Genomic DNA, 27,004 nt, shown 5'->3' on the forward strand with positions numbered 1-27,004 from the left:
AAGATGGAACTCTCTGAATGCCAAGCTACAAGTCTGGAGGAAACCTGGCACCATCCCTACGGTGAAGCATGGTGGTGGCAGCATCATGCTGTGGGGATGTTTTTCAGAGGCAGGGACTAGGATAATACTCAGGATCGAGGAAAAGATTAACAGAGCAAAGTACAGAGAGATCCTTGATGAAAACCTGCTCAAGAACACTCAGGACCTAAGACTGGGTTGAAGTCTCATCTTCCAACAGGACAACGACCCTAAGTACACAGTCAAGACAACGCAGGAGTAGCTTCGGGACAAGTCTCTGAACATCCTTGAGTGGCCCAGCCAGAGCCTGGACATGAACCTGATCAAACATCTCTGGAGAGACCTGAAAATATCTGTGCAGCGACGCTCCCCATTCAATCTGACAGAGCGTGAAAGGATCTGCAGAGAGGAATGGGACAAACTCCCCAAATACAGGTGTACCAAACTTCTAGCGTCATACCCAGGAAGACTCGAGGCTGTAATCGCTGCCAAAGGTGCTTCAACAGAGTATTTAGTAAAGGGTCTGAATACTTATGTAAATGTGATATTTCTGTCGTTTTTTTATACATTTGCTGAAAAAATCTAATTTGGGGTATTGTGTGTAGATTGATGAGGGGGGAAAAACGATATAATCCATTTTAGAATAAGGGTGTAATGTAACAAAATGTGGAAAAAGTCAAGAGGTCTGATTCCTTTCCGAAGGCACTGTATATACCTGTATATATATATATTACACACAGTGCCTTCGGAAAGTATTCAGACCTCTTGACACACATAACACACACACACGTGTATATACAGTGCCAGTCAAACGTTTGGACACACCTACTCATTCAAGGGGTTATCTTTATTTTTACTATTTACTATGAAATAACTATGAAATAACAAAAGGAATCATGTAGTGTCTAAAAAATGGTTAAACAAATCAAAATATATTTTCTTTTTGAGATTCTTAAAAGTAGCCACCCTTTGCCTTGATGTCCGCTTTGCAAGAAACACGAGCAATGGACATTAGACCCGGAGGAAATCTGTCCTTTGGTCTGATGAGTCCAAATGTGAGATTTTTTTTCCAACCGCCGTGTCTTTGTGAGATGCAGAGTAGGTGAACAGATGATCACTGCATGTGTAGTTCCCACAATGAAGCATGGAGGAGGAAGTGTGATGCCAGGGAGGTGCTTTTCTGGTGACTCACACTTAACCAGAATTTAAGGCACACTTAACCAGCATGGCTTCTATAGCGATACGCCATCCCATCTGGTTTGCGCTTAGAGGGACTAGCATTTGTTTTTCAACAGGACAATGACCCAACACACCTCCAGGCTGTGTTAGGGCTAATTGACCAAGAAGGAGAGTGATGGAGAGCTGCATTAGATTACCTGGCCTCCACAATCACCCAACCTCAGCGGCAGGTAGCCTAGTGGTTAGAGTGTTGGACTAGTAATCAAAGGTTTGCAAGATTGAATCCACGAGCTGACAAGGTCAAAATCTGTAATTCTGCCCCTGAACAAGACAGTTAACCCACTGTTCCTAGGCCATCATTGAAAATAAGAATTTGTTCTTAACTGACTTGCCTAGTTAAATAAAGGAAAAATACAACAAAAAAATCAATTGAGGTGGTTTGGGATGAGTTGGACTGCAGAGTGAAGGAAAAGCAGCCATCAAGTGCTCAGCAGATGTGGGAACTCCTTCAAGACCATCCAAGCATTCCAAGTGAAGCTTGTTGAGAGAATGCCCAGAGTGCGCAAAGAGTAGCTACTTTAAAGAATCTAAAATATATGTTGATTTGTTTAACACCTTTTTGGTTACTACATGACTCCATATGTATTATTTCATAGTGTTGATGTCTTCAATATTATTTAACAATGTAGAAAATAGTAAAAAATAAACAAGAACCCTTGAATGAGTAGGTTTGTCCAAACTTTTGATTAGTACTGTATTTTGAATATTAAACACTGAACAAAAATATAAACACAACATCTAAAGTGTTGGTCAAATGTTACATGAGCAGAAATAAAATATCCCAGAAATGGTCCATATGCACAAGAAGCTCATTTCCCTCAAATTCTGTGCACACATTTGATTACATCCCTGTTAGTGAGCTATTCTCCTTTGCCAAGATAATTTATCCACCTGACAGGTGTGGCATATCAAAAAGCTGATTAAACAGGCCACTCAAAAACACAATGCCACAGATATCTCAAGTTTTCAGGGAGCATGCAATATGCATGCTGACTACAGGAATGTCCACCAGAGCTGTTGTCAGAGAATTGCATGTTAATTGCTGGACAATAAGCCGCCTCCAATGTTGTTTTAGAGAATTTGGCAGTACGTCCAACTGGGCTCACAACCGCAGACCCCGTGTAACCAAGCCAGGCAACGACCTCCACATCCTTCTTCTTCACCTGCGGGATGGTGTGAGACCAGCCACCATTCTTTGGTTTGCACAACCTAAAGAATTTCTGCACAAACTCTCAGAAACCATCTTAGAGAAGCTCATCTGAATGCTCGTCGTCCTCATCAGGGTCTTGACCAATTGCTGTTCAGCGTCGTAACCCACTTCAGTGGGCAAATTCTCACCTCCGATGGTCACTGGCACAGCGTGTATAGCTGTTTGCTGTGAACAGTGACCCATAGTGGTGGTGGGTTTTGATATGGGCAGGCATAAGCTACGGGCAAATAACACAACAATAACACACATTTTATCATTTCCAATTTGAATGCACAGAGATACCGTGACGAGGTCCTGAGGGCCATTGTCGTGCCATTCATCCGCCGCCATCACCTCATGTTTCAGCATGATAATGCATGGCCCATTGTCGCAAGGATCTATACACAAGTCCTGAAAGCTGAAAATATGCCAGTTTTCCCATGACCTGCATACTCACCAGACATGTCACCCATTGAACATATTTGGAATGATCTGGATGTGTATAACATCGTGATGTAGTGATACAGCCATTGAAGAGGTGTGGGAGAACATTCCAAAGGACACAATCAACAGCCTGATCAACTCTATGTGAAGGAGATGTGTCGCGTTGTATGAGGCAAATGGTGGTCACACCAGATACGGACTGCTTTTTTAAAATTAACGCCCCTACTTTAAAAAAAAGTCATCTGTGACCAACAGATGATTATCTGCATTCCCAGTCATGTGAAATCCATAGATTAGGGCCTAATGAATTAATTTCAATTGACTGATTTCCTTATAGGATCTGTAACTCAGTGGTCTTTGACATTTTTGCATGTTGCGTTCATAGTTTTGTTCAGTGTATACAGCATATAAAGAGAGAGGGAAAAGACACAGACAGACCAAGCCTGCTTTTTGTCTCACCTTTGCTATGGTGGCTCTTATGATTGTCCAGCAGAGGTAGCATGATGGCATTGTTGTGGAGGCTGGAGGGCGAGCGCACGGCTGTGGTGTACATGAGGGGCAATGACTGTACCACTACAGGGATACGATGCAGGTGGTGGGCCTCCATCTTTCCCCCTACTCCTCCTCCTATGCCCTGTACCCCTCCCAGGTTCAAGGGGCTGGAGGGTGGCGGAGGCACAGGGTGCAGGATGTGCAAAAACTGCTGCTGATGATGATGATGATGACCCTGGACACCGGCTCCTGGGGCCACCAGGGGCCCAGGTGTGAGCACAGATGAGGCAGATGTGATGACAGACGGAGAGGAGGATGATGATGATAAAGAAGAAATGGAGGACGGAGAGAAAGCGGAAGTGACAGGAGAAGCAGTGGAGGTGATTGATGGGGGGGAGGGGCGTGGTTTGTTGATTGACAGGTCGACAGGCTCGGTCTGCGTCTGGAAATGGGGGTCATGGGAGAGCAGGTCCTCAGGAGGTTCAGATTTCACTTTGCTCAGGAGGAGGGGGACAGCGTCCATCGTGGGGTAGTGGTGTACTTTGGGGGACTAGAGAAGAGAGGAGAGACACAAATCAAATCAATGATTCAACATCTATACTAGTCATGTGATGTTCGTGGCTTTCGTATGCATACCATAAAACTCTGCCAAGAGACACACGTTTGATCTTTGGGGGATTGAAACCTGTCCAAACATCCATGTTCTCTATGATATACATATAATTATTTGGATTTCTATATGTAGCAATACACTGCCTTCAGAAAGCATTCATCCCCATTGACATATTCCACATTTTGTTGTGTTTAGGAATGCACATTTCAGTAAATTTTGCTCCCGACGAACCAACCCTCATTAACCGGTCAACAAATGGTTAAATCTTTTCCAAACAGTAAAATGAAGTGGACAACAGAAAATACTATTAGAGATCTGTATATAATGACGCAATGCTTATTCTGCAGGCAGGAGGCAAGCTTAGTCCCAAAACATGCCCATAGAAATGTATTGAGCTTATTTTGGACAGATTTTGGTGAGAGTGAAACCTCTCGCTTTGCCTATTCCTCTCTGATACTATGCATGCACCGGACATTTTTCATGAAGCGCTTAATGGAAACCTGCAACAATAGCAAGCCTATCGTCTTACAGTTCAAAAGTTTACAGCCTATTATTGAACATGCTACTCCTGTTATGAAGCAGCTACTAAAACTTAATTTTCAAACATTTGCTGAAATCCAATTCGCGGAAAACACCATTATAAACCCAATGCGGACAGCTGTGACAGAGTTTGAAATTTAGAAAGAGGGGGAACCCTACCCCGATTAACAGACCTGCACCCCCCACAGCAACTCGCCCAAGCCTCCCCATTTCTCCTTCACCCAAATCCAGATAGCTGATGTTCTGAAAGAGCTGCAACATCTGGACCCCTACAAATCAGCCAGGCTAGACAATCTGGACCCTCTCTTTCTAAAAATATCTGCCAAAATTGTCGCAACCCCTATTACTAGCTTGTTGAACCTCTCTTTCGTATCGTCTGAGATCCCCAAAGATTGGAAAGATGCCGCGGTCATCTCCCTTTTCAAAGGGGGAGACACTCTAGACCCAAACTGCTACAGACCTATATCTATCCTACCCTGCCTTTGTAAGGTCTTCGAAAGCCAAGTTAATTAACAGATTACAAAATTAAATCTAGAATCGGCTTCCTATTTTGCAACAAAGCATCCTTCACTCATGCTGCCAAACACACCCTCGTAAAACTGACCATTCTACCGATCCTCGACTTCGACGATGTAATTTACAAAATAGCCTCCAACACTTTACTCAACAAATTGGATGCAGTCTATCACAGGGCTATCCGTTTTGTCACCAAAGCCCTATATACTACCCACCACTGCGACCTGTACACTCTCATTGGCTGGCCCTCGCTTCATACTCGTTGCCAAACCCACTGGCTCCAGGTCATCTACAAGTCTCTGCTAGGTAAAGCCCCGCCTTATCTCAGCTCACTGGTCACCATAGCAGAACCCACCCGTAGCATGCGCTCAAGCAGATATATCTCTGGTCACCCCCAAAGCCAATTCTTCCTTTGGCCGCCTCTCCTCCCAGTTCTCTGCTGCCAATGACTGGAACGAAATCCAAAAATCACTGAAGCTGGAGACTCATATCTCCTTCACTAGCTTTAAGTACCAGCTGTCACAGCAGCTCACAGATGACTGGACCTGTACATAAGCCCATCTAATTACCTTATCCCTATACTGTATTTATTTATCTTGCTCCTTTGCACCCCAGTATCTCTACTTGCACATTCATATTCTGCACATCTACCATTCCTGTGTTAAATTGCTATATTGTAATTACTTCGTCACCATGGCATATTTATTGCCTTCCCTCACTTATCCTACCTCATTTGCACACACTGTACATATACTTTTTCTACTGTATTATTGACTGTATGTTTATGTGTAACTCTGTGTTGTTGTTTTTGTCACACTGCTTTGCTCTATCTTGGTCAGGTCGCAGTTGTAAATGAGAACATGTTCTCAACTGGTCTACCTGCTAAATAAAGGTGACTTTTTAAATTTATTTTTAATATAGAAAAATTAAAAATATCACAAAGTATGTGGAAACCTGCTCATTGAACATCTCAATTTAAACTAATGGCATTAATATGTGACCCATTTCAGAAAACTAGACATACAGTGCCTTGCGAAAGTATTCGGCCCCCTTGAACTTTGCGACCTTTTGCCACATTTCAGGCTTCAAACATAAAGATATAAAACTGTATTTTTTGTGAAGAATCAACAAGAAGTGGGACACAATCATGAAGTGGAACGACATTTATTGGATATTTCAAACTTTTTTAACAAATCAAAAACTGAAAAATTGGGTGTGCAAAATTATTCCGCCCCTTTACTTTCAGTGCAGCAAACTCTCTCCAGAAGTTCAGTGAGGATCTCTGAATGATCCAATGTTGACCTAAATGACTAATGATGATAAATACAATCCACCTGTGTGTAATCAAGTCTCCGTATAAATGCACCTGCACTGTGATCCGTCTCAGAGGTCCGTTAAAAGTGCAGAGAGCATCATGAAGAACAAGGAACACACCAGGCAGGTCCGAGATACTGTTGTGAAGAAGTTTAAAGCCGGATTTGGATACAAAAAGATTTCCCAAGCTTTAAACATCCCAAGGAGCACTGTGCAAGCGATAATATTGAAATGGAAGGAGTATCAGACCACTGCAAATCTACCAAGACCTGGCCGTCCCTCTAAACTTTCAGCTCATACAAGGAGAAGACTGATCAGAGATGCAGCCAAGAGGCCCATGATAACTCTGGATGAACTGCAGAGATCTACAGCTGAGGTGGGAGACTCTGTCCATAGGACAACAATCAGTCGTATATTGCACAAATCTGGCCTTTATGGAAGAGTGGCAAGAAGAAAGCCATTTCTTAAAGATATCCATAAAAAGTGTTGTTTAAAGTTTGCCACAAGCCACCTGGGAGACACACCAAACATGTGGAAGAAGGTGCTCTGGTCAGATGAAACCAAAATTGAACTTTTTGGCAACACTGCAAAGGGACAGGGAAGATGAAGGGACAGGGAAGATGGTTCAAATTGATGGGTAGATGGATGGAGCCAAATACAGGACCATTCTGGAAGAAAACCTGATGGAGTCTGCAAAAGACCTGAGACTGGGACGAAGATTTGTCTTCCAACAAGACAATGATCCAAAACATAAAGCAAAATCTACAATGGAATGGTTCAAAAATAAACATATCCAGGTGTTAGAATGGCCAAGTCAAAGTCCAGACCTGAATCCAATCGAGAATCTGTGGAAAGAACTGAAAACTGCTGTTCACAAATGCTCTCCATCCAACCTCACTGAGCTCGAGCTGTTTTACAAGGAGGAATGGGAAAAAAATTCAGTCTCTCGATGTGCAAAACTGATAGAGACATACCCCAAGCGACTTACAGCTGTAATCGCAGCAAAAGGTGGCGCTACAAAGTATTAACTTAAGGGGGCTGAATAATTTTGCACGCCCAATTTTTCAGTTTTTGATTTGTTAAAAAAGTTTGAAATATCCAATAAAAGTCGTTCCACTTCATGATTGTGTCCCACTTGTTGTTGATTCTTCACAAAAAAATACAGTTTTATATCTTTATGTGTGAAGCCTGAAATGTGGCAAAAGGTCGCAAAGTTCCAGGGGGCCGAATACTTTCGCAAGGCACTGTATGTCGTGGGTCACTACTTCACAGGAGAAGTTTGAATGTAAACTTTTTTTAAGTTGGTCAGTGTGTGTAGGTAATCCTGTCCAACGCTGCTTTTTTATGAATCGCGTAGTAAAACTGCACAAATGTTGCTCTCCAGTAGAGGACCGAGTTTTGAAATCAGTAGAATTCGAGTACAATAGCTAAGGAGATGGAGAAAACACCTGTCTCCGGATTACATCTTCAAACTAACGGCAACTATGACATCCGTAACAGGAGACGCGTGCATCTATAGGATAAGATAGTCTAGCTAGCTACATTTTCAAACATGACACGTTTCTAATTTTAACAGAAAGTGGTTTCATTTCAAATTAATGTGTACTGTTAGCTAGCTAACATTAGCTGGTTGGCTCGCTTGCTGGTTGGCTCGTGTGTGATCGTATTATTTGTATATCAGAACCATTTGCTTGTCTAGCTATAGCCTAATGTTAGCTAGCTAATATTGATCCTGGTTGGTTAGCTACCTGCAGATTCATGCAGGGTAGTAACATGAGTTGGGATAATAGTTCATTGTGAAGCCGGGTTCACTATGTCTTAACAAAAGACTCCACTATGCAAGTAACCATTTGGGGTGTGTTCGTAAATTCAATCTGGCCATCTACTTCGATTTCAGAGCACTCTTGCCCGAGTGTGCCGGAGCGCAGAACAATGCATGAACTTATGAATGCTCAACACCCGTTGACATTGGCCAGTGTCAGTAAAAAATAATAATTAAATTGTTGCTAGCAGCACAGTTACAGTCACCAATGCCCTGGATAACATGAAAACTGCCTAAACAGCTCTGCTAGGTTGAGTAAAATGGTCAGAGTTTGGGTGGGGGCAAAAGCTTAAGTGTGTGTGAATGATGCTGAATGGGTATAGACAAAGAAGAGCTCTCCAGTAGGTACCAAAAAATTCAAAAAGCCCTTTTCTCAAAGTGATGTTACAAGTTGATCAACTTTCAAAGCAGAATTACTTTCCTTTTGTTCCTCAAATGCAACGTTATGATATACTATTGTGTAACTCTCCGTCTCTGCTTTTATCCAAAGTAAAAAAGATAATTTCAGATGTTTATACATAAGCCCGAATCAAGGCGGTCGGTCACATATGGAGTTGGTCCTCCCTTTCCTGCTATAACAGGTTCCACTCTTCTGAGCTTTCCCTTAGATGTTGGGACGTTGCTTTGGGGTTTGCTCCATTCAGCGACAAGAGCATTAGTGAGGTCAGGCAGTGATGTTGGGCGATTAGGCCAGACAAACTTCTCCAAACTGTTGCCACAAAGTTGTACACACAGGATCGTCTATAATGTCACTGTATGCTGTAGCGTAAAAATTTCCCTTCACCAGAACTAAGGGACCTTGCCCGAACCATGAAAAAGAGCCCCTGACAACTATTCCTCCTCCACCAAACTTAGTTTGCACTATGTATTCGGGCAGGTAGTGTTCTCCTGGGATTATTGACTGAAGCGCGCCAGCTAAACTGAGTTTTTATGGATATAATGAAGGCCATTATTGAACAAAATGACAATTTGTAATGTAACTGGGACCTTTTGGAGTGCCAACAGAAGAAGATCTTCAAACGTAAGGCATACATTATATCGCCATTTCTGACTTTCGTGTCGCAACTCCCTGGACGCTAGCATCCCACAGATCTGCAATTAACATAGTAATATCCTCTGGCTCACAGAAGCCGTCAACTCCCCAAATTATTAATTTGCCGTAAATATGATGTCATAGACAGAGATATCTCTTCTCTCTATTTACTGGCATTTGTTACTTTCTCTCACTGCCCTGGCTCTTATCGTCTCTTATTGTGATTTTCTCTCATTCTCTCTTCTGGACCCTCTTTCCCCTGACTATTTCCAACCCCCCATTCTCTCCCCCTCTTTCTCCACCTTTCCCTCTCACCTAGCGTTTGTCTCTCTCCCTCATGGTTTCTATACCTCCCACAGCAAAACAGCTCCTATCATATCTCTCCTAAAGCTCCTTTTGGGATGGTGGAAAAAATAACATATGGGCCCAATATATATATATAGGCCAATGCTGGTGGTTCAGTGTGTCCCTCCACCCACCCCATACTTAACACATCCCAGGCCTCTAAGACCCGCTGTTCTGTTGGTCCAGAAACCTAGTGGTTAGAGCATTGGGCCAGTAACCAAAAGTTTGCTGGATCGAATCCCTGAGCCGACAAGGTAAAAATATGTTGTTCTGCCCCTGGGCAGTTAACCCACAGTTCCCCGGGCACCAAAGACGTGGATGTCGATTTAAGGCAGCCTCCCGCACCTCTCTGATTCAGAGAAGTTGGGTTAAATGCAGAAGACACATTTCAGTTGAAGGCATTCAGATGTACAACTGACCCCTTTCCCTTAAGCATTCATAGAACCTTTATAACAGCTATATAACACATAACATTCGTCATTTAAAGTTATCAATAATTATGATCAACGGCAAATTATGCAGGTGTTAAAAAGGCTTTATGAATGCAAACATAGGACACCAAGAGTAAAACGTTACCTCAAATTAGGCTTTGTGTGGATAACATAGTCGTATAGAAGTATACTTGGTTACACTGTATAATAACTTTAATGAACAAGCTATTATAAATGCTATTTTATTATGTTCATAATTAATCCATTTGTTCCCAAATTTTTCCTGGACATGCCACTATGCAAATCTCATGCCATTAGTAACCCTAACATGTAATCCCTATTACTTTTTAAAAAATATAAAAGATTATGTAGAAAAGTATGTTTAATTTACAGTCACAATTGTAACCGGTGAACATACAGTGCTCTGCCTATAATAAAATCAACAGACATTCCTATTCCTCAGCCCTAATATCTATATGCACACATACACATGTAAACTCAATTACCCCGATGCCCTAACCCTATCAAATCAAGTACCAGTGCATTCGTATCCTAACACTAAATGCCCTAATTCCTTTGCCAATAGACCTCCTCCAAGTTCCTTGCCTATCTCAGTCCTGATTTCCTTAGGCCTCTATCCCTCAGGTCACCAACAGTAACCTGTTTCCAGCTATTCGCTGCACACCCCAACCCTGTTAAATGCATATCTTAGTCCTGTGATCTCTGACCTGTATACACTAATACTTTCATAGATAAACTCATAGTACAGTAGTATAACACATGTGCCCCAGACCCATTCATTTTTTCCTACCACAAACTTGCCAGAGAGGATTTTAATTGGCAATATACATTCATTTAGGACCCATTACCTGTATGAGTCTTGTGCACCCATACTCCCCATTACTCATATAAACCAGGTAAATCCATGACCACTCATATAAAACAGGTGCCCAGTGCCCAAGCCTCAAAATTGATACAATATTGATACAAAATTAAAAATAAACTAGTATTCACCCCCTTGGCATTTTTCAAGTTTTGTTGCCTTACAACCTGGATTTAAAATAGATTTTTGGTGTGTTTGTATCATTTGATTTGCACAACATGCCTACAGCTTTGAAGATGCAAGATATTGTTTTTTATTGTGAAACAAACAAGAAAACATGAGCGTGCATAACTATTCACCCCCCCCCAAAGTCAATACTTTGTAGAGCAACCTTTTGCAGCAATTACAGCTGCAAGTCTCATGGAGTATTTCTATAAGCTTTGCACATCTAGCCACTGGGACTTTTGCCCATTCTTCAAGGCAAAACAGCTCCAGCACCTTCAAGTTCAAGTTATATTTTTTTGAATCTTTTTAAACAAGTAATTTTTTTTCATTTCACTTCACCAATTGCCATTCCAAGACATTTAAATGTTTCCTCTTAACTTCTTAAGGTATCGGGGGCAGCATTTTCACTTTTGGATAAATAGCGTGTCCAATTTCAACTTCCTGCTACTCATGCCAAGCATATAAGATATGCATATTATTAGTAGATTTGGATAGAAAACACCCTGAAGTATCTAAAACTGTTTGAATCATGTTCTCATTGGAAAACAATGTTTCTTAGGAACTTGTTTTCAGTTCCTACCACTTCCACTGGATGTCACCAGTCTTTGGAATTTGGTTGAGGTTATTCATTTGTGCAATGAAGAAGTAGGCCATCTAGGAACTGGGTAACACTGTTGAGAGTTGGCCAAGACATGAAAAGTAGCGTTAGTTTCCTCTCATCCTCTATTGAAAACAGATAGACCCGTATTCAATTTGATCGATTATTAAATGTTTAAAAATACCTAAAGTTGTATTACTAAAGTCGTTTTAAATATTTTGGCAAAGTTTATGGGCAACTTTTAAAATATTTTGTAGTGAAGTTGCGCATTTTGGAAGCTGTTTTTTTTCTGGATCAAACGCGTCAAATAAATTGACATTTTGGATATATATGGACGGAATTAATCAAACAAAAGGACCAATTATGATGTTTATGGGACATATTGGAGTGCCAACAAAAGAAGCTCATCAAAGGTAAGGCATGTTTTATATTTAATTTCTGCGTTTTGTGTAGCGCCTGCAGGTTTGAAACATGCTACCCTCTTTGTTTACTGTTGTGCTATCATCAGATAATAGATTCTTATGCTTTCGCCGAAAAGCCTTTTTAAAATCTGACATGTTGGCTGGATTCACATCGAGTGTAGCTTCAATTGAGTATCTTTTATGTGTGATTTAATGAAAGTGTGATTTTTATATAATTTTTTTAATTTGTCACGATGTATTTTCCCTGCTCAGGGTCATTGTCTCAAATCTCTGGAAGACTGAAACAGGATTCCCCTCAAGAATTTCCCTGTGTTTAGAACCATCAATCATTCCTTCAATTCTGAACAGTTTCCCAGTCACTGCCAAAGAAAAACAGCATCATGCTGTGGGGATATCACCACCATGCTTCACTGTGGGGATGGTGTTCTCAGGGTGATAAAATATTTTGGGTTTGCATCAGACATGGTGTTTTACTTGATGGCCAAAAAGCTTAATATTAGTCTCATTTGACCAGAGTACTTTCTTCCATATGTTTGAGGAGTCTCCCACATGCCTGTTGACGAGCACCAAACATGTTTGCTTCTTTTTTTCTTTAAGCAATGGCTTTTTTCTGGCCACTCTTCCATAAAACCCAGCTCTGTGGAGTGTATGGCTTAAAGTGGTCCTATGGAAAGATACTCCATCTCTGCTGTGGATCTTTGCAGCTCCTTCAGGGTTATCTTTGGTCTCTTTGTTGCCTCTCTGATTAATGCCCTCCTTGCCTGGTCTGGGAGTTTTGGCTTGCGGCCCTCTCTTGGCAGGTTCGTTGTGGTGCAATATTTATTCTCTTTTTTTATAATGGATTTAATGGTGCTCTGTGGGATGTTCAAAGATTAAGATTTTTTTTTATAACCCAACCCTGATCTGGACTTCTCTACAACTTTGTACCTGACCTGTTTGGAGAGCTCCTTGGTCTCATGGTGCCGCTTGCTTGGTGGTGCACCTTGCTTGGTGGTGCCCCTTGCTAGGTGGTGTTGCAGACTCTTGGGCCTTTCAGAACAGGTGTATATATACTGAGATCATGTGACAGATCATGTGACACTTATAATGCACACAGTTGGACTTTAACTAATTATGTGACTTCTGAAGGTTCCACCAGATCTTATTTGAGGGCTTCATATCAAAGGGGGTGAATGCAAATGCACGCACCACTTTTCCATTTTAAATGTATTTTAAATTGGTTATTTTCCTCATTTCACTTCACCAACTTGTCCATTACATGAAATCCAAAAATAAAATACATTTATGTTACAGGTGGTAATGCAACAAAATAAGAAAAACACCAAGGGGGATGAATACTTTTGCAAGGCATTGTAAACATTTTGTTTTGTAGATATGTACAGTAGTGGTGTAATAATGTTAATGTTATATGATGCACTGTTTTTTTTAAATTAATTTTTATGTAATGTAAGTGCTTTAACATACAAAGTACAACATTTATTTTTTTCTCATTTTTGTGACCGATTTGGATTGTGGGTTAATTCATTACCTTTATTATAATTCATATAATTAGTTGTGCATTAATGCATATTCATAGTTATGATTAAACTTGTATTGTATACTTAAATACAGTACTTATATATAGTGTTACTGTAGTGTGTAAGTATACTGTAGCTTGTCTGTGCAACATACACACCAACCTGAGTCCTATATAGTATACACAACAACAGAGCCAGTCTCTCTGGTAGCTAATTGTATCGTGTTCCAGTCAGGAGTCTCTGGCTGGGACTCAGCGAATTCATCAGGGGGAGAGGGAACTGCTGGACACGCTCTACTAATCATGAAGTAACAGATCATTAAGTCTTAGGGAAGAGTTGCGCTGCACTTCTTTCACTACCTGTAATGTTATGGATCTATAGTGAATTACTGTTGGGAGGGGAGGGGGGTAATGTTTTTAATCCAGACTAAGTACAATAATTTTCAGCCCGACAGGAAATGTTATAACCTAGTAAATCAGCTGCAGAGAGGAGCTTCTCCATGTGAAACTCAGCTTGGGGTCAGACAACAACCCTCCCCCGAGCCATGAAATACACTGACCTCTCAACTCTGGCAGGGGTCAGCTGGGGGTCAGGAGTGTAAGGTCAGAGTTCAACTGTTCAGGGCCAGATGACTACACTTACTGGTGTATTACCATAACGTCTACCAAGCATTTCAGAAAGGAATGTGTACATCCATGGGTATAGGGAGAATGACAGTTTAACTTCGATAACCAGTTGTAAACAATGCATTACATCACGTACTAAGGTCGATGCATCAATTCATATCAGGAAGTTCTCGACCTTGCGTGAATCATGGCATGAATATTGCCTACACCACAAGAAAAAGTCGATAGATTGGAATTTCCAATTAACAGAGGGAGTTCACTATGATTATAGTTGACAAATTATCTTATTCTATGAATATGATTACTCAGATAACAGAAAGATATCTGCAGGTCAAACATGAGTTAAACTGATGACTGTGGAACATTAGGCTCACCTTTCTCTTCCTTGATAGAATAAATAATACAGGTGTATCTAATACGGCCATCAGGGTTGGGGTCAATTCCTTTTTTAGTTCAGTCAATTCAGAAAGTAAACAGAAATTCCAATTTTCCTCATTGCCTCCTATGTAGTGTAGGGAGTAACGAGTTAAAAGTAACGTGTTACACAATCAGATAACTTTTCATGAGTAATTAGTAACATAACACATAACTTTTTAAAACTGGGTAATATATAGTTACTTTGTCAAGTCTCTACCTGGCGCCTGTTTCCATGATCCAATCTCGACTTGTCTCCTCATTTAGTTGTCGAGTGAGCAGAGAAAGGCTGTTTGGAGAAATGTCATGACAGCTGCTGTTCATAAAAATGTACAGAGGGTGCACCACTGATCTTTGACATTAAACACTTCTGTGGTAGCGAAGCCAATAGAGGACTTCACCATCTAGTAACAAGTTGTTGACCTCGATACATCTCTATGGGTCCGTGCACGTGCGGTATAACCAGAACTGGTGGTACGAGAGAAGGCTTGGCATGCCTGTATTTAGGGAGTTTCTCCCATACTTCTCTGCAGATCCTCTCAAGCTCTGACAGGTTGGATAGGGAGTGTCGCAGAACAGCTATTTTCAGGTCTCTCCAGAGATGTTCGATCAGGTTCAAGTCCGGGCTTCTTGCTGGGCCACTCAAGGACATTCAGAGACTTGTCCCGAAGCCACTACTGCATTGTCTTGGCTGTGTGCTTAGGGTCATTGTCCAGTTGGAAAGTGAACCTTCGCCACAGTGTAAGATCCTGGGTGCTCCGGAGTAGGTTTTTATCAAGGATCTCTCTGTACTTTGCTCCGTTCATCTTTCCCTCAATATTGACTAGTCTCCAAGTTCCACAGCATGATGCTGCCACCACCATGCATAACTGTAGGGATGGTGCCAGTTTTCCTCCAGACTTAACGCCTTTTCATTCAGCCGTTCAAATGTTCATTCTTGGTTTCATCAGACCAGAGAATCTTGTTTCCCATGCTCTGATGGTCTTCAGGTGCATTTTAGCAAATTCCCAGTGGCTCTTCCTGTGCCTTTTACTAAGGAGTGGCTCACGTCTGGCCACTCTACTATAAAGGCCTGTTTGGTGGAGTGATGCAGAGATGGTTGTCCTTCTGAAAGTTTTTCCCATCTCTACAGAGGAACCCTCACCTCCCTGACCAAGGCCCTTGTCCCCTGATTGCTCAGTTTGGCCGGACGGCAAGCTCTAAGAAGAGTCTTGGTGGTTGGAGGCCACTGTGTTCTTAAGGACCTTCAATGGCTGCAGAAATGTTTTGGTATGCTTCCCCAGATCTGTGCCTCGACACAATCCTGTTTCGGAGCTCTACAGACATTTCCTTCAAGCTCATGGCTTGGTTTTTGCTCTGACATCCACTGTCAACTGTGGGAAAATATATTGACAGGTGTGTGCCTTTCCAAAGCATATCCAGTCAATTGAATTTACCACAGGTGGACTCCAATCAAGTTGTAGAAACAATGGAAACAGGATGCACGTGAGCTACATTTCGAGTCTCATAACAAAGGGTCTGAATAATTATGTAAATAAGGTATATGTTTTAAATTTTTTATACATTTGCAAACACCTGTTTCCACTTTGTCATTATGGGGTATTGTGTGTAAGCTGATGAGGGAATTTAAAAAAATCCTTTATTGAATAAGACTGAAATTTCACAAAATCTGATATGTATATTTATACACTGCTAAAAAAAATAAAGGGAACTCTTAAACAACACAATGTAACTCCAAGTCAATCACACTTCTGTGAAATCAAACTGTCCACTTAGGAAGCAACACTGATTGACAATAAATTTCCCATGCTGTTGTGCAAATGAATAGACAACAGGTGGAAATTATAGGCAATTAGCAAGACACCCCCAATAAAGGAGTGATTCTGCAGGTGGTGACCACAGACCACTTCTCAGTTCGTATGCTTCCGGGCTGATGTTTTGTTCACTTTTGAATGCTGGCGGTGCTTTCACTCTAGTGGTAGCATGAGACGGAGTCCACAACCCACACAAGTGGCTCGCTCAGGTAGTGCAGCTCATCCAGGATGGCACATCAATGCGAGCTGTGGCAAGAAGGTTTGCTGTGTCTGTCAGCGTAGTGTCCAGAGCATGGAGGCGCTACCAGGAGACAGGCCAGTACATCAGAAGACGTGGAGGAGGCCATAGGAGGGAAACAACCCAGCAGCAGGACTGCTACCTTCACCTTTGTGCAAGGAGGAGCAGGAGGAGCACTGCCAGAGCCCTGCAAAATGACCTCCAGCAGGCCACAAATGTGCATGTGTCTGCTCAAATGGTCAGAAACAGACTCTATGAGGTTGGTATGAGAGCCCGATGTCCACAGGTGGGGGTTGTGCTTACAGCCCAACAATGTGCAGGACGTTTGGCATTTGCCAGAGAACACCAAGATTGGCAAATTTGCCACTGGCGCCCTTGTGCTCTTCACAGATGAAAGCAGGTTCACACTGACAGACGTGACAGAGTCTGGAGACACCGTGGAGAACGTTCTGCTGCCTGCAACATCCTCCAGCATGACCGGTTTGGCGGTGGGTCAGTCATGGTGTGGGGTGGCATTTCTTTGGGAGGGGGGGCGCACAGCCCTCCATGTGCTTGCCAGAGGAAGCCTGACTGCCATTAGGTACCGAGATGAGATCCTCAGACCCCTTGTGAGACCATATGCTGGTGCGGTTGGCCCTGGGTTCCTCCTAATGCAAGACAATGCTAGACCACATGTGGCTGGAGTGTGTCAGCAGTACCTGCAAGAGGAGGGAATTGATGCTATGGACTGGCCCGCCCGTTCCCCAGACCTGAATCCAATTGAGCACATCTGGGACATCATGTCTCGCTCCATCCACCAATTGCTCATTCATTGCACCACAGATAGTCCGGGAGTTGGCGGATGCTTTAGTCCAGGTCTGGGAGGAGATCCCTCAGGAGACCATCCGCCACCTCATCAGGAGCATGCCCAGGCATTGTACGGAGGTTATACAGGCACGTGGAGGCCACACACACTACTGAGACTCATTTTGACTTGTTTTAACCTTTTATAACTAGGGGGCAGTATTTTCATTTTTGGATAAAAAACGTTCCCGTTTTAAACGGGATATTTTGTCACGACAAGATGCTCGACTATGCATATAATTGACAGCTTTGGATAGAAAACACTCTGACATTTCCAAAACTGCAAAGATATTGTCTATGAGTGTCTATGAGTCCCAGATAAAAATCCAATCAGGAAGTGCCTCATTTTTTGAAACCGCCTCATGCCAATGACTCCTTATATGGCTGTGAATGAGCTACGAATGAGTTTACGTTTTCTACGTATTCCCCAAGGTGTCAACAGCATTGTGACGTCTTTATACGCATTTATGTTGAAGGATAGCCGTAAGGGACCACATTTAGCAAGTGGTCACATGATGTCTCCCAAAATCTTGCATAAAGTACACAAGTAGCCATTATTCCAATCGCTTCTTATGAGAAACCCATTGTCCCGACTCATTTTTTATCGAATAGATATGTGGAAAACACCTTGAGGATGTTTTTGTCGATATTATGGAGCCAGTTTGGAAAAAAGTTTGGAGATGTAGTGACTGCATTTCCGGTCGATTTCTCAGCCAAACGTGAAGAACAAACGGTGCTATTTCGCCTATAAAAATAATATTTTTGGAAAAAATGAACATTTGCTATCTAACTGGGAGTCTGCTGAGTGAAAACATCTGAAGTTCTTCAAAGGTAAATGATTTAATTTGATTGCTTTTCTTATTTTCGTGAAAATGTTGCCTGATGCTAGCAGAGCCTAGACATAGCAATATGCCATGATAAACTTACACAAATGCTTGTCTAGCGTTGTAAAGCATTTTTAAAAAATCTGAGATGACAGTGTGATTAACAAAAGGCTAAGCTGTGTCTCAATTATATTTAATTTGTGATTTTCACAAATTTTCTAGGAAGATTTATGTCCGCTGCGTTATGCTAATTAGTTTGAGGCTGCGTTACGCTCCCGCTTACATCAAAGTTGGATCAGCCTGTAGTGTGGTTTCCCACAAATCCAGACCTCCATGGGTTGATAAATTTGATTTCCATTGATCATTTGTGTGTGATTTTGTCAGCGCATTCAACTATGTAAAGAAAAAAGTATTTAATAAGAATATTTCATTCATTCAGATCTAGGATGTGTTATTTTAGTGTTCCCTTTATTTTTTTGAGCAGTGTATATATATATTATATTATATATATATATATATATATATATATATATATATATATATTAGTGCCTGTCAAAAGTATGGACACACCTACTCATTCTTTATTTTTACTATTTTCATTGTAAAATAATAGTGAATACATCAAAACTATGAAATAACATATATGGAAACATGTACTAACCAAAAAAGTGTTAAACAAATAAATATAGATTTTAGATTCTTCAAAGTAGCCACCCTTTGCCTTGATGATATCTTTGCACACTCTTGGCATTCTCTCAACAAACTTGATGAGATAGTCACCTGGAATGCATTTCAATTAACAGGTGTGCCTTGTTAAATGTTAATTTCTGGAATTTATTTCCTTCTTATGCATTTTAGCTAATCAGTGACAAGGTAGGGGTGGTATACAGAAGATAGCCCTACTTGGTAAAAGACCAAGTCCATATTATGGCAAGAACAGGTCAAACAAGCAAATAAAAACAACAGTCCATCATTACTTGAAGACATGAAGGTCAGCCAATCCAGAACATTTCAAGAACATTTCAAGTTTCTTCAAGTGCTGTCGCAAAAACATCAAGCGCAATGATGAAACTGGCTCTCATCAAGACCGCCACAGGAAAGAAAGACCCAGAGTTACCTCTGCTGCAGACGATATGTGTATTATATTTACTCAGAAATCGCAGCCCAAATAAATGCTTCACAGAGTTCAAGTAACAGGCACATCTCAAAATCAACTATTCATAGGAGACTGCGTGAATGAAGCCTTCATGCTCAAATTTCTGCAAAGAAACCACTACTGAACGAAACCAATAAGAAGAACAGACTTGCTTGGGCCAAGAAACAGGAGCAATGGAAGTCTGTCCTATGGTCTGTTGAGTCTAAATGTGAGATTTTTGGTTCCAACCTCGGTGTCTTTGTGAGGTGCAGAGAAGGTGTACCGATGATCTCCGCATGTTCTCCACATGTGTGGTTCCCACCGTAAAGCATGGAGGAGGAGGTATGATGGTGTGGGGGTGCATTTCTGTTGACACGTCCGTGTTTTATTTAGATTTGAAGGCACACTAAACCAGCATGGCTCCCATAGCATTCTGCAGCGATACGCCATCCCATCTGGTTTGCGCTTAGTAGGACTATCATTTGTTTTTCAAAAGGACAATGAACCAACACACCTCCAGGCTGTGTAAGGGCTATTTGACCAAGAAAGAGAGTGATGGAGTGCTGCATCAGATGACCTGGCCTCCACAATCACCCGACCTCAACCCAATTGATATGGTTTTGAATGAGTTGGACCGTAGAGTGAAGGAAAAGCAAAGGCTGGCTACTTTGAAGAATCTCAAATATAACATATATTTACATTTGTTTAACACTTTTTTGGTTACTACATGATTCCATATGGGTTATATCATAGTTTTGATGTCTTCGTTATTATTCTAAAGTAAACAAAGAAACTCTCAAATGAGTAGGTGTTCTAAAAGATTTGACCGGTAGTGTATATGGCTAATTAACCCTTTACACTTGTGAAAATTGGCCATACAGGGCCACATTTGAATGTTTCTAACAGAAGAAATTGTGAAATTATCAGATTAAAAGGTGAGGACACAACAGTTCACCTGACAGGAAGTATAAGTTTTCCCCAGTGTATTTATCACTGTCTCTCTGTGCCAGTTCGTCTTGTATGTTTCCAAGTCAACCAGCGTTTTTCCCGTTCTCATGCATTTTGCATTCTCCTTTTTCTAGTCCTCCCGGTTTTGACCCTTGCCTGTTTCTGGACTTTTACCTGCCTGCCTGACCATTCTGCCTGCCTTGACCACGAGCCTCTCTGCAACTTTGTACCTCCTGGACTCTGATCTGGTTTTGACCTTTTTGCCTGTCCACGACCATTCTCTTGCCTACCCCTTTGGATTAATAAGCGCGTTCCATTAATGCGTTCCGTTAATTTTACCACACAGCCATCTTGTGCTAATTTGAGCCCAGTGCCGACCTTCCCTTCTAACGAGTCCTGCACGGCTTGTGAGGGAAACAGGGAATCGTGGTTGTTCGGGAGAGACTTAGCTTTTCTAAATGGGGTCATAATAGCTTTTAGCGCACACCATTCAGACTTTATAGCCAAATTCATAAGAACAAGCACTCTAAAAAAATCTACCTCGTCTTGCAAAAAACACTGTACCTCAACCTCCTTTCACCGCAGCAGCTTATAGCAGGTATAAGCAGATTCAGTGGATGGAGACGGATCCCATCCAAGTAACCCCCCCCCCCCCCCCCCCCTCCAATGCACTGTATAGCCTCTTGGGCTATTGTTGTGTGTTCTCTGAATGACAGACTCGCCAAAGTACCCTGAGGCATCAGACCTTGAAATCTTGTCTCTCCTCTCTTTGTCAATGCAGCTATTCAGCTTTGGATGGCTACTGTAAGCATTGGCTTTCCTTGTTTTGTTTCTTTCAATATTACCATATTTCCTACGAGTGGCAGGTCAAAATGAAAATGTGAGATACCCAAAGATATTCTATTTCAAATGATTAGGACATGTTTTGGTTTGAATAATCATTAGACAATCATTATCATTAAACTGTCAAAGCATTGCACTTTACTACTTTCAGAACATTGCACTTTATAAACATTGGAGCACTGAAAATCAGATCTGGGTTCAAATACTATTTAAAATCATTACTTTAGATGGGATTGATTGAGATTGCCTGGCACAATGGATAGAACCTATCGAATATTTGCAGAACTGCAAACTAAATCTGTCAATCCAGGCAGACTAAATCAAACGCTCAAAGTATTTAAAAGATTTTGAATAGTATTTGAAGCCACGTCTGTATTGGAGTTCTGAAAACCAATAATTGCTACAGTCAAAAAGCAATGGCAGGGGTTCCTTCATATTACTCAGAGAAGGGGAAACATTGCTGTGGTTTAAAAGGTCAAAATAACAGAGTGGATAAGGTTTCATAGAAGTGAAAAACAGAAACTGAAATATTGATGTAGGCTTTTGTATGGATCTCAACCCAACCCATATGAGATGGAAAATGTTTGAAAACCTCAGCCACCCCCAGTTTCTCTCACAAAAACACAAATAGTTGAACACAAACACGCACAGTTGCACACACATGCACACTAGGATTCTACCTCAGACATACATACACACATACACAAAAACACTCCTCCAGGACCCACCTGCTCTGTCCTAATCTCATTGTCTTTATGGGGGATACTGGTTAGGCTGGGCTGATTTTCCAGCCCCTTGCGGGTGAATTCTCTAACAAGGCAGACCATTTCCAGCAAAGCCTTGGCCCCACGCCACCCAAATCAAGACCACGTTTCTGCAGTCTAAACTAACTGCCTGCCTGCCTGCCTGCCAGCCAGCCAGCCAGCCAGGGCGAGATATCAGAACATTTCAAAGCCAGTGTGGGTTGTTCACATCCTGCCTCTGACTGACAATACTGACATCACTACACGTATGGATAACAGCTTCAATCACAAGCTATTAGCTAACAGAACAAGTGCACTCAGACACTCCACAGTAGACTGTGACTTTAAAGACCTTGCTGTCACTGACAGCTAAAGCCTTTCCCCTGTTCCTGCATTTTTTTGTCTCGCTTTCAGGGTCAGACACAAAGGATGCATCTCAATAGTTGATCATCTTTATCTTTAATAATCTGAAAGCACAGCACAGCTGAAAGCAATATGGTGGATGGCTATCAGGAATGCGATTTCATATTTTTTCTCACGGTCAGACACTAGGGCTGTGTCTCAATAGTCTAAAGTGTCTTCAATTCCTATTCTTATCTCGTATATCTACACTGATCTGGAAAACCACATAGGTGAAAGAAAAAAGTTGGATGATTACCACAAAGTGCTTTCACCTTCTAATGCTAGTGCACATGGAGGGAAGGAGATGAGAAGAGGAGGCAAATTCAGACTATTGAGATGCAGCCTATAGGAAAGCCATATGCTCAGTCCCCAATCAACCAGTAACCCATTGTCTTACAACTATTAGCATTTACTATAGAGAGCTATGTACAGTGCATTAGGAAAGTATTCAGTCCCCTTGACTTTTTCCACATTTTGTTATTACAACCTTGTTCTCAAATGGCTTAATTAAAAAACACATTTTCTTCATCAATCTACACACAATACCCCATAACGACAAAGCAAGAACATTTTTGCAAATGTAGAAAAATAAAAAACTGAAATATCACATTTATATAAGCATTCAGACCCTTTACTCAGTACTTTGTTGAAGTATATTTGGCAGCGATTACAACCTTGAGTCTTCTTGTGCTTGAGTCTTCTTGTGCCAAGCTTCTACAAGCTTGGCACACCTGTGTTTGGAGAGTTTCTCTCATTCTTCTCTGCAGATCCTCTCAAGCTCTGTCATGTTGGATGGGGAGTGTTGCAGGTCTATTTTCAGGTCTGTTCGATCGAGCCTCTCAAGTACATGGATACTTTTACCGAAACCACTCCTGTATTGTCTTGGCTGTGCGGTCTCGAGCAGGTTTTCATGAAGGATGTCTCTGTACTTTACTCCATTCATCTTTCCCTCAATACGGACTAGTCTCCCAGTCCGCTGAAAAACATCCCCACAGCATGATGCTGCCACCACCATGCTTCATCGTAGGGATGGTGCAAGGTTTCCTCCCGACTTTGCATTCAGGCCAAAGAGTTCAATCTTGGTTTCATCAGACCAGAGAATCTTGTTTCTAATGGTCTGAGAGTCCTTTAGGTGCCTTTTGGTAAACTACAAGCGGGCCTTCCTGTGCCTTTTACTGAGGAGTACCATAAAGGCCTGATACCTTGGAGTGCTGCAGAGATGGTTGTCCTTCTGGAAGGTTCTCCCATCTCCACAGGGAAACTCACGAGCTCTGTCAGAGTGACCATCGGGTTCTTGCTCACCTCTCTGACCAAGGCCCATCTCCCACGATTGCTCAGTTTGGCCGGACGGCCAGCTCTAGGAATAGTCCTGGTGGTTCCAAACTTCTTCCATTTAAGAATGATGGAGGCCACTGTGTTCTTCGGGACCTTCAATGCTGCAGAAATGTTTTGTTCCCTTCCCCAGATCTGTGCCTCGACACAATCCTATCTCGGAGTTCTATGGACAATTTCTTCGACCTTATGGCTTGGTTTTTGCTCTGATATGCACTGTAAACTGTGGGACCTTATATAGACAGGTGTGCGCCTTTCTAAATCAAGTCCAATCAATTGAATTTACCACAGGTGGACTCCAATCAAGTTGTAGAAACAAAACAAGGATGATCAATGGAAACGGGATGCACCTGAGCTCAATTTTGAGTCTCATAACAAAGGATCTGAATACTTAAGAACAAAAAAAAATGTTTTACCTGTTTTCGCTTTGTCATTATGGGGTATTGTGTGTAGATTAATGAGGAAAATATATTTTTTAATTTTAGAATATGGCTGTAAAGTAACAAAATGTGGAAAAAGGGAAGGGGTCTGAATATTTTCTGAATGCACTGTAGTAACTCACTCAAATCACTTGGGAACAATTGCATATTCCTCACGTCCTCTCTCGCCTCAAACCCCATTGGAGGAAAAGGTCAGAAGGGATGTGTGAGGAGAGAGGACGTGAGGAATATTACATTGAGATCTTCCCGAAGTCTGCACTAAAGCCCTTTCCTTTATGTATGTCCCGTCAATTGTGATGGACTGGACAGGTGTATGCAATTATGGTTAAAGCTTCACTTCACTCTCTGGCTAGGTGGATTGTTCGCCTCACTTATCAAATCTGTTCAGATCTATATAAAGTCACAATGGCTATAGGGGATAGGAGGTTATTTTGGGACAATATTTTAGCTATGCTAAATGCCATGCTATTTTTTTAACCTTTATTTAGCCAAGGGGTCATCCTGAGAACATGGTTTCTTTTGCAGACCACATCAATAAACAACAACTACACTATACATATCTATATAGACATTAATTACACAATACATGAAAAGCAAAACAAATGAAGCACATTCTCCAGTAAAAAGGCCCTCTACCTGAATTGCCCTGGAGATACCACCTCCACCAAATTTAAGGAGTTTTGGAGGGACAAAAATAACTAAAAGCAGATTCACTTGGTGGAGATTGAAGGTATCTCCAGGGTTAGCCATCCCTGAATCCAGGTCTGGTAGCTTATACATATGAAGTTTAACAATGAGGTAAGATGGAAGTTTATGCAAGGGGGCTTTATTTACAAAAAGAGGGCAATGCGTCGATCTACGAGACTTCAAAGATGGACAGCTTACTTTCTGATACAAAATGCAATAATGTGTACTGAACCTATCACCCGGAATAAAGCGCAATGATGATAAACTGCAGCCAATGGCTTTAATGAAGCTAGGGGGCACTATTTTTATTTTTGGAAAAATAACGATCCCAAAGTAAACGGCCTATTTCTCAGGACCAGATGCTAGAATATGCATATAATTGACAGCTGAGGATAGAAAACACTCTAAAGTTTCCAAAACTGTGAATTTATTTGTCTGTGAGTATAACATAACTGATATTGCAGGCAAAAGCCTGAGAAAAATCCAATCAGGAAGTGACTCTTATTTTGAAAGCTCTGTGTTCCTATGCATCCCTATTGACCATTGAAAGGGATATCAACCAGATTCCTTTTTCTATGGCTTCCCTAGGGTGTCTACAGCCTTTAGACATAGTTTCAGGCCTTTATTTTGAAGAATGAGCGTGAACGACCACATTACGTAAGTGGTCAGGTGGGGGCTCTCAGAGTGATTTTTGCGCAAAAGAGACGGCCATTGTTCCTCCCGGTCCTAGTGAAAAGCCAACTGTCCCGGTTGATATATTATCGAATAGATATTTGAAAAACACCTTGAGGATTGATTATAAAAAATGTTTGCCATGTTTCTGTCGACATTATGGATATAATTTGTCTGCGTTGTCGTGACCGCTATTTCCGGTGGATTCCTGAGCATAACGCACCAAACTAACGGAGATATTTGGATATAAAAAATATCTTTATGGAACAAAAGGAACATTTGCTGTCTAACTGGGAGTCTCGTGAGTGAAAACATCCGAAGATCAAATGTAAACGGTTCATTTGATTTTCTGATTTTCGTGACCAAGCGATCCGGGATGGGTAGTTCTAAGAGTAAATACAGTGGCAACTGCATTCATATAGACCAGAGGTTTTAAAACGTTTCTTTCCCAGGCTAACTGGTGACCCAAGGACCCCCAACATATGTAACCCATGGTCACCCATCATATGTTAGCAACAACAACAAAATATCAGGTGAATGACAATGGCAAGTAGAAGTAATCAACATTTTAGAATCAATAGATTTGGTAGACAGTTAACTTATTTTGACATCCCTACAGTTCATTGAAAGAGGAAGTGTAAACTAACAGTCTATTAGCTAGAAAAAGGTATCTTGGCGTTATTTAAGTAAGCGGAGAGGAAATTGTGCAGTTTTGAAGCTAATTCCCAGCAATTCTAGTCAGTTTGCTGAGAACTTGTTGGCTGCTTTTCCTTCACTCTGCGGTACGACTCATCCCAAACCATCTCAATTTGGTTGAGGTCGGGGGATTGTGGAGGCCAGGTCATCTGATGCAGCACTCCATCACCCTCCTTCTTCGTAAATAGCCCTTATACAGCCTGGAGGTGTGTTGGGTCATTGTCCTGTTGAAAACAAATGATAGTCCCGCTAAGCCCAAACCAGATGGGATGGCGTATCGCTGCAGAATGCTGTGGTAGCCATGCTGGTTTAGTGTGCCTTGAATTGTAAATAAATCACAGACAGTGTCACCAGCAAAGCATCCCCACACTATAACACTTCCTCCTCCATGCTTTATGGTGGGAAATATACATGCAGAGGTCATCTGTTCACCCATACCGCGTCTCACAAGGACAAAGAGGTTGGAACCAAAAATCTCCAATTTGGGCTCCAGACCAAAGGACAGATTTCCACCGGTCTAATGTCCATTGCTCGTGTTTCTTGGCCCAAGCGAGTCACTTCTTCTAATTGGTGTCCTTTAGTAGTGGATTCTTTGCAGCAATTTGACCATGAAGGCCTGATTCACAGTCTCCTCTGACCAGTTGATGTTGAGATGTTTCTGTTACTGTGAAGCATTTATTTGGGCTGCAATTTCTGAGGCTGGTAACTCTAATGAATTTATCCTCTGCAGTAGAGGTAACTCTGGGTCTTCCATTCCTGTGCCGGT

The 27,004-nt window shown here is 41.6% G+C and overlaps 1 protein-coding gene across 2 annotated transcripts in view; it reads right to left on the reverse strand.

The window, feature by feature from the left end:
* Window positions 1–27,004, reverse strand: part of LOC109865315 (Krueppel-like factor 12) — a 151,329-nt gene that overhangs the window by 59,155 nt on the left and 65,170 nt on the right. For both annotated transcript variants that reach the window (XM_020453413.2, XM_031793217.1), the window contains one exon: window positions 3,350–3,932. In XM_020453413.2, coding sequence (XP_020309002.1) covers window positions 3,350–3,932 — 583 coding nt within the window. The remainder of the gene's footprint in view (window positions 1–3,349; window positions 3,933–27,004) is intronic.

The sequence above is a fragment of the Oncorhynchus kisutch genome, linkage group LG2, assembly GCF_002021735.2.
Source record: "Oncorhynchus kisutch isolate 150728-3 linkage group LG2, Okis_V2, whole genome shotgun sequence".
Lineage (NCBI taxonomy): Eukaryota > Metazoa > Chordata > Actinopteri > Salmoniformes > Salmonidae > Oncorhynchus > Oncorhynchus kisutch.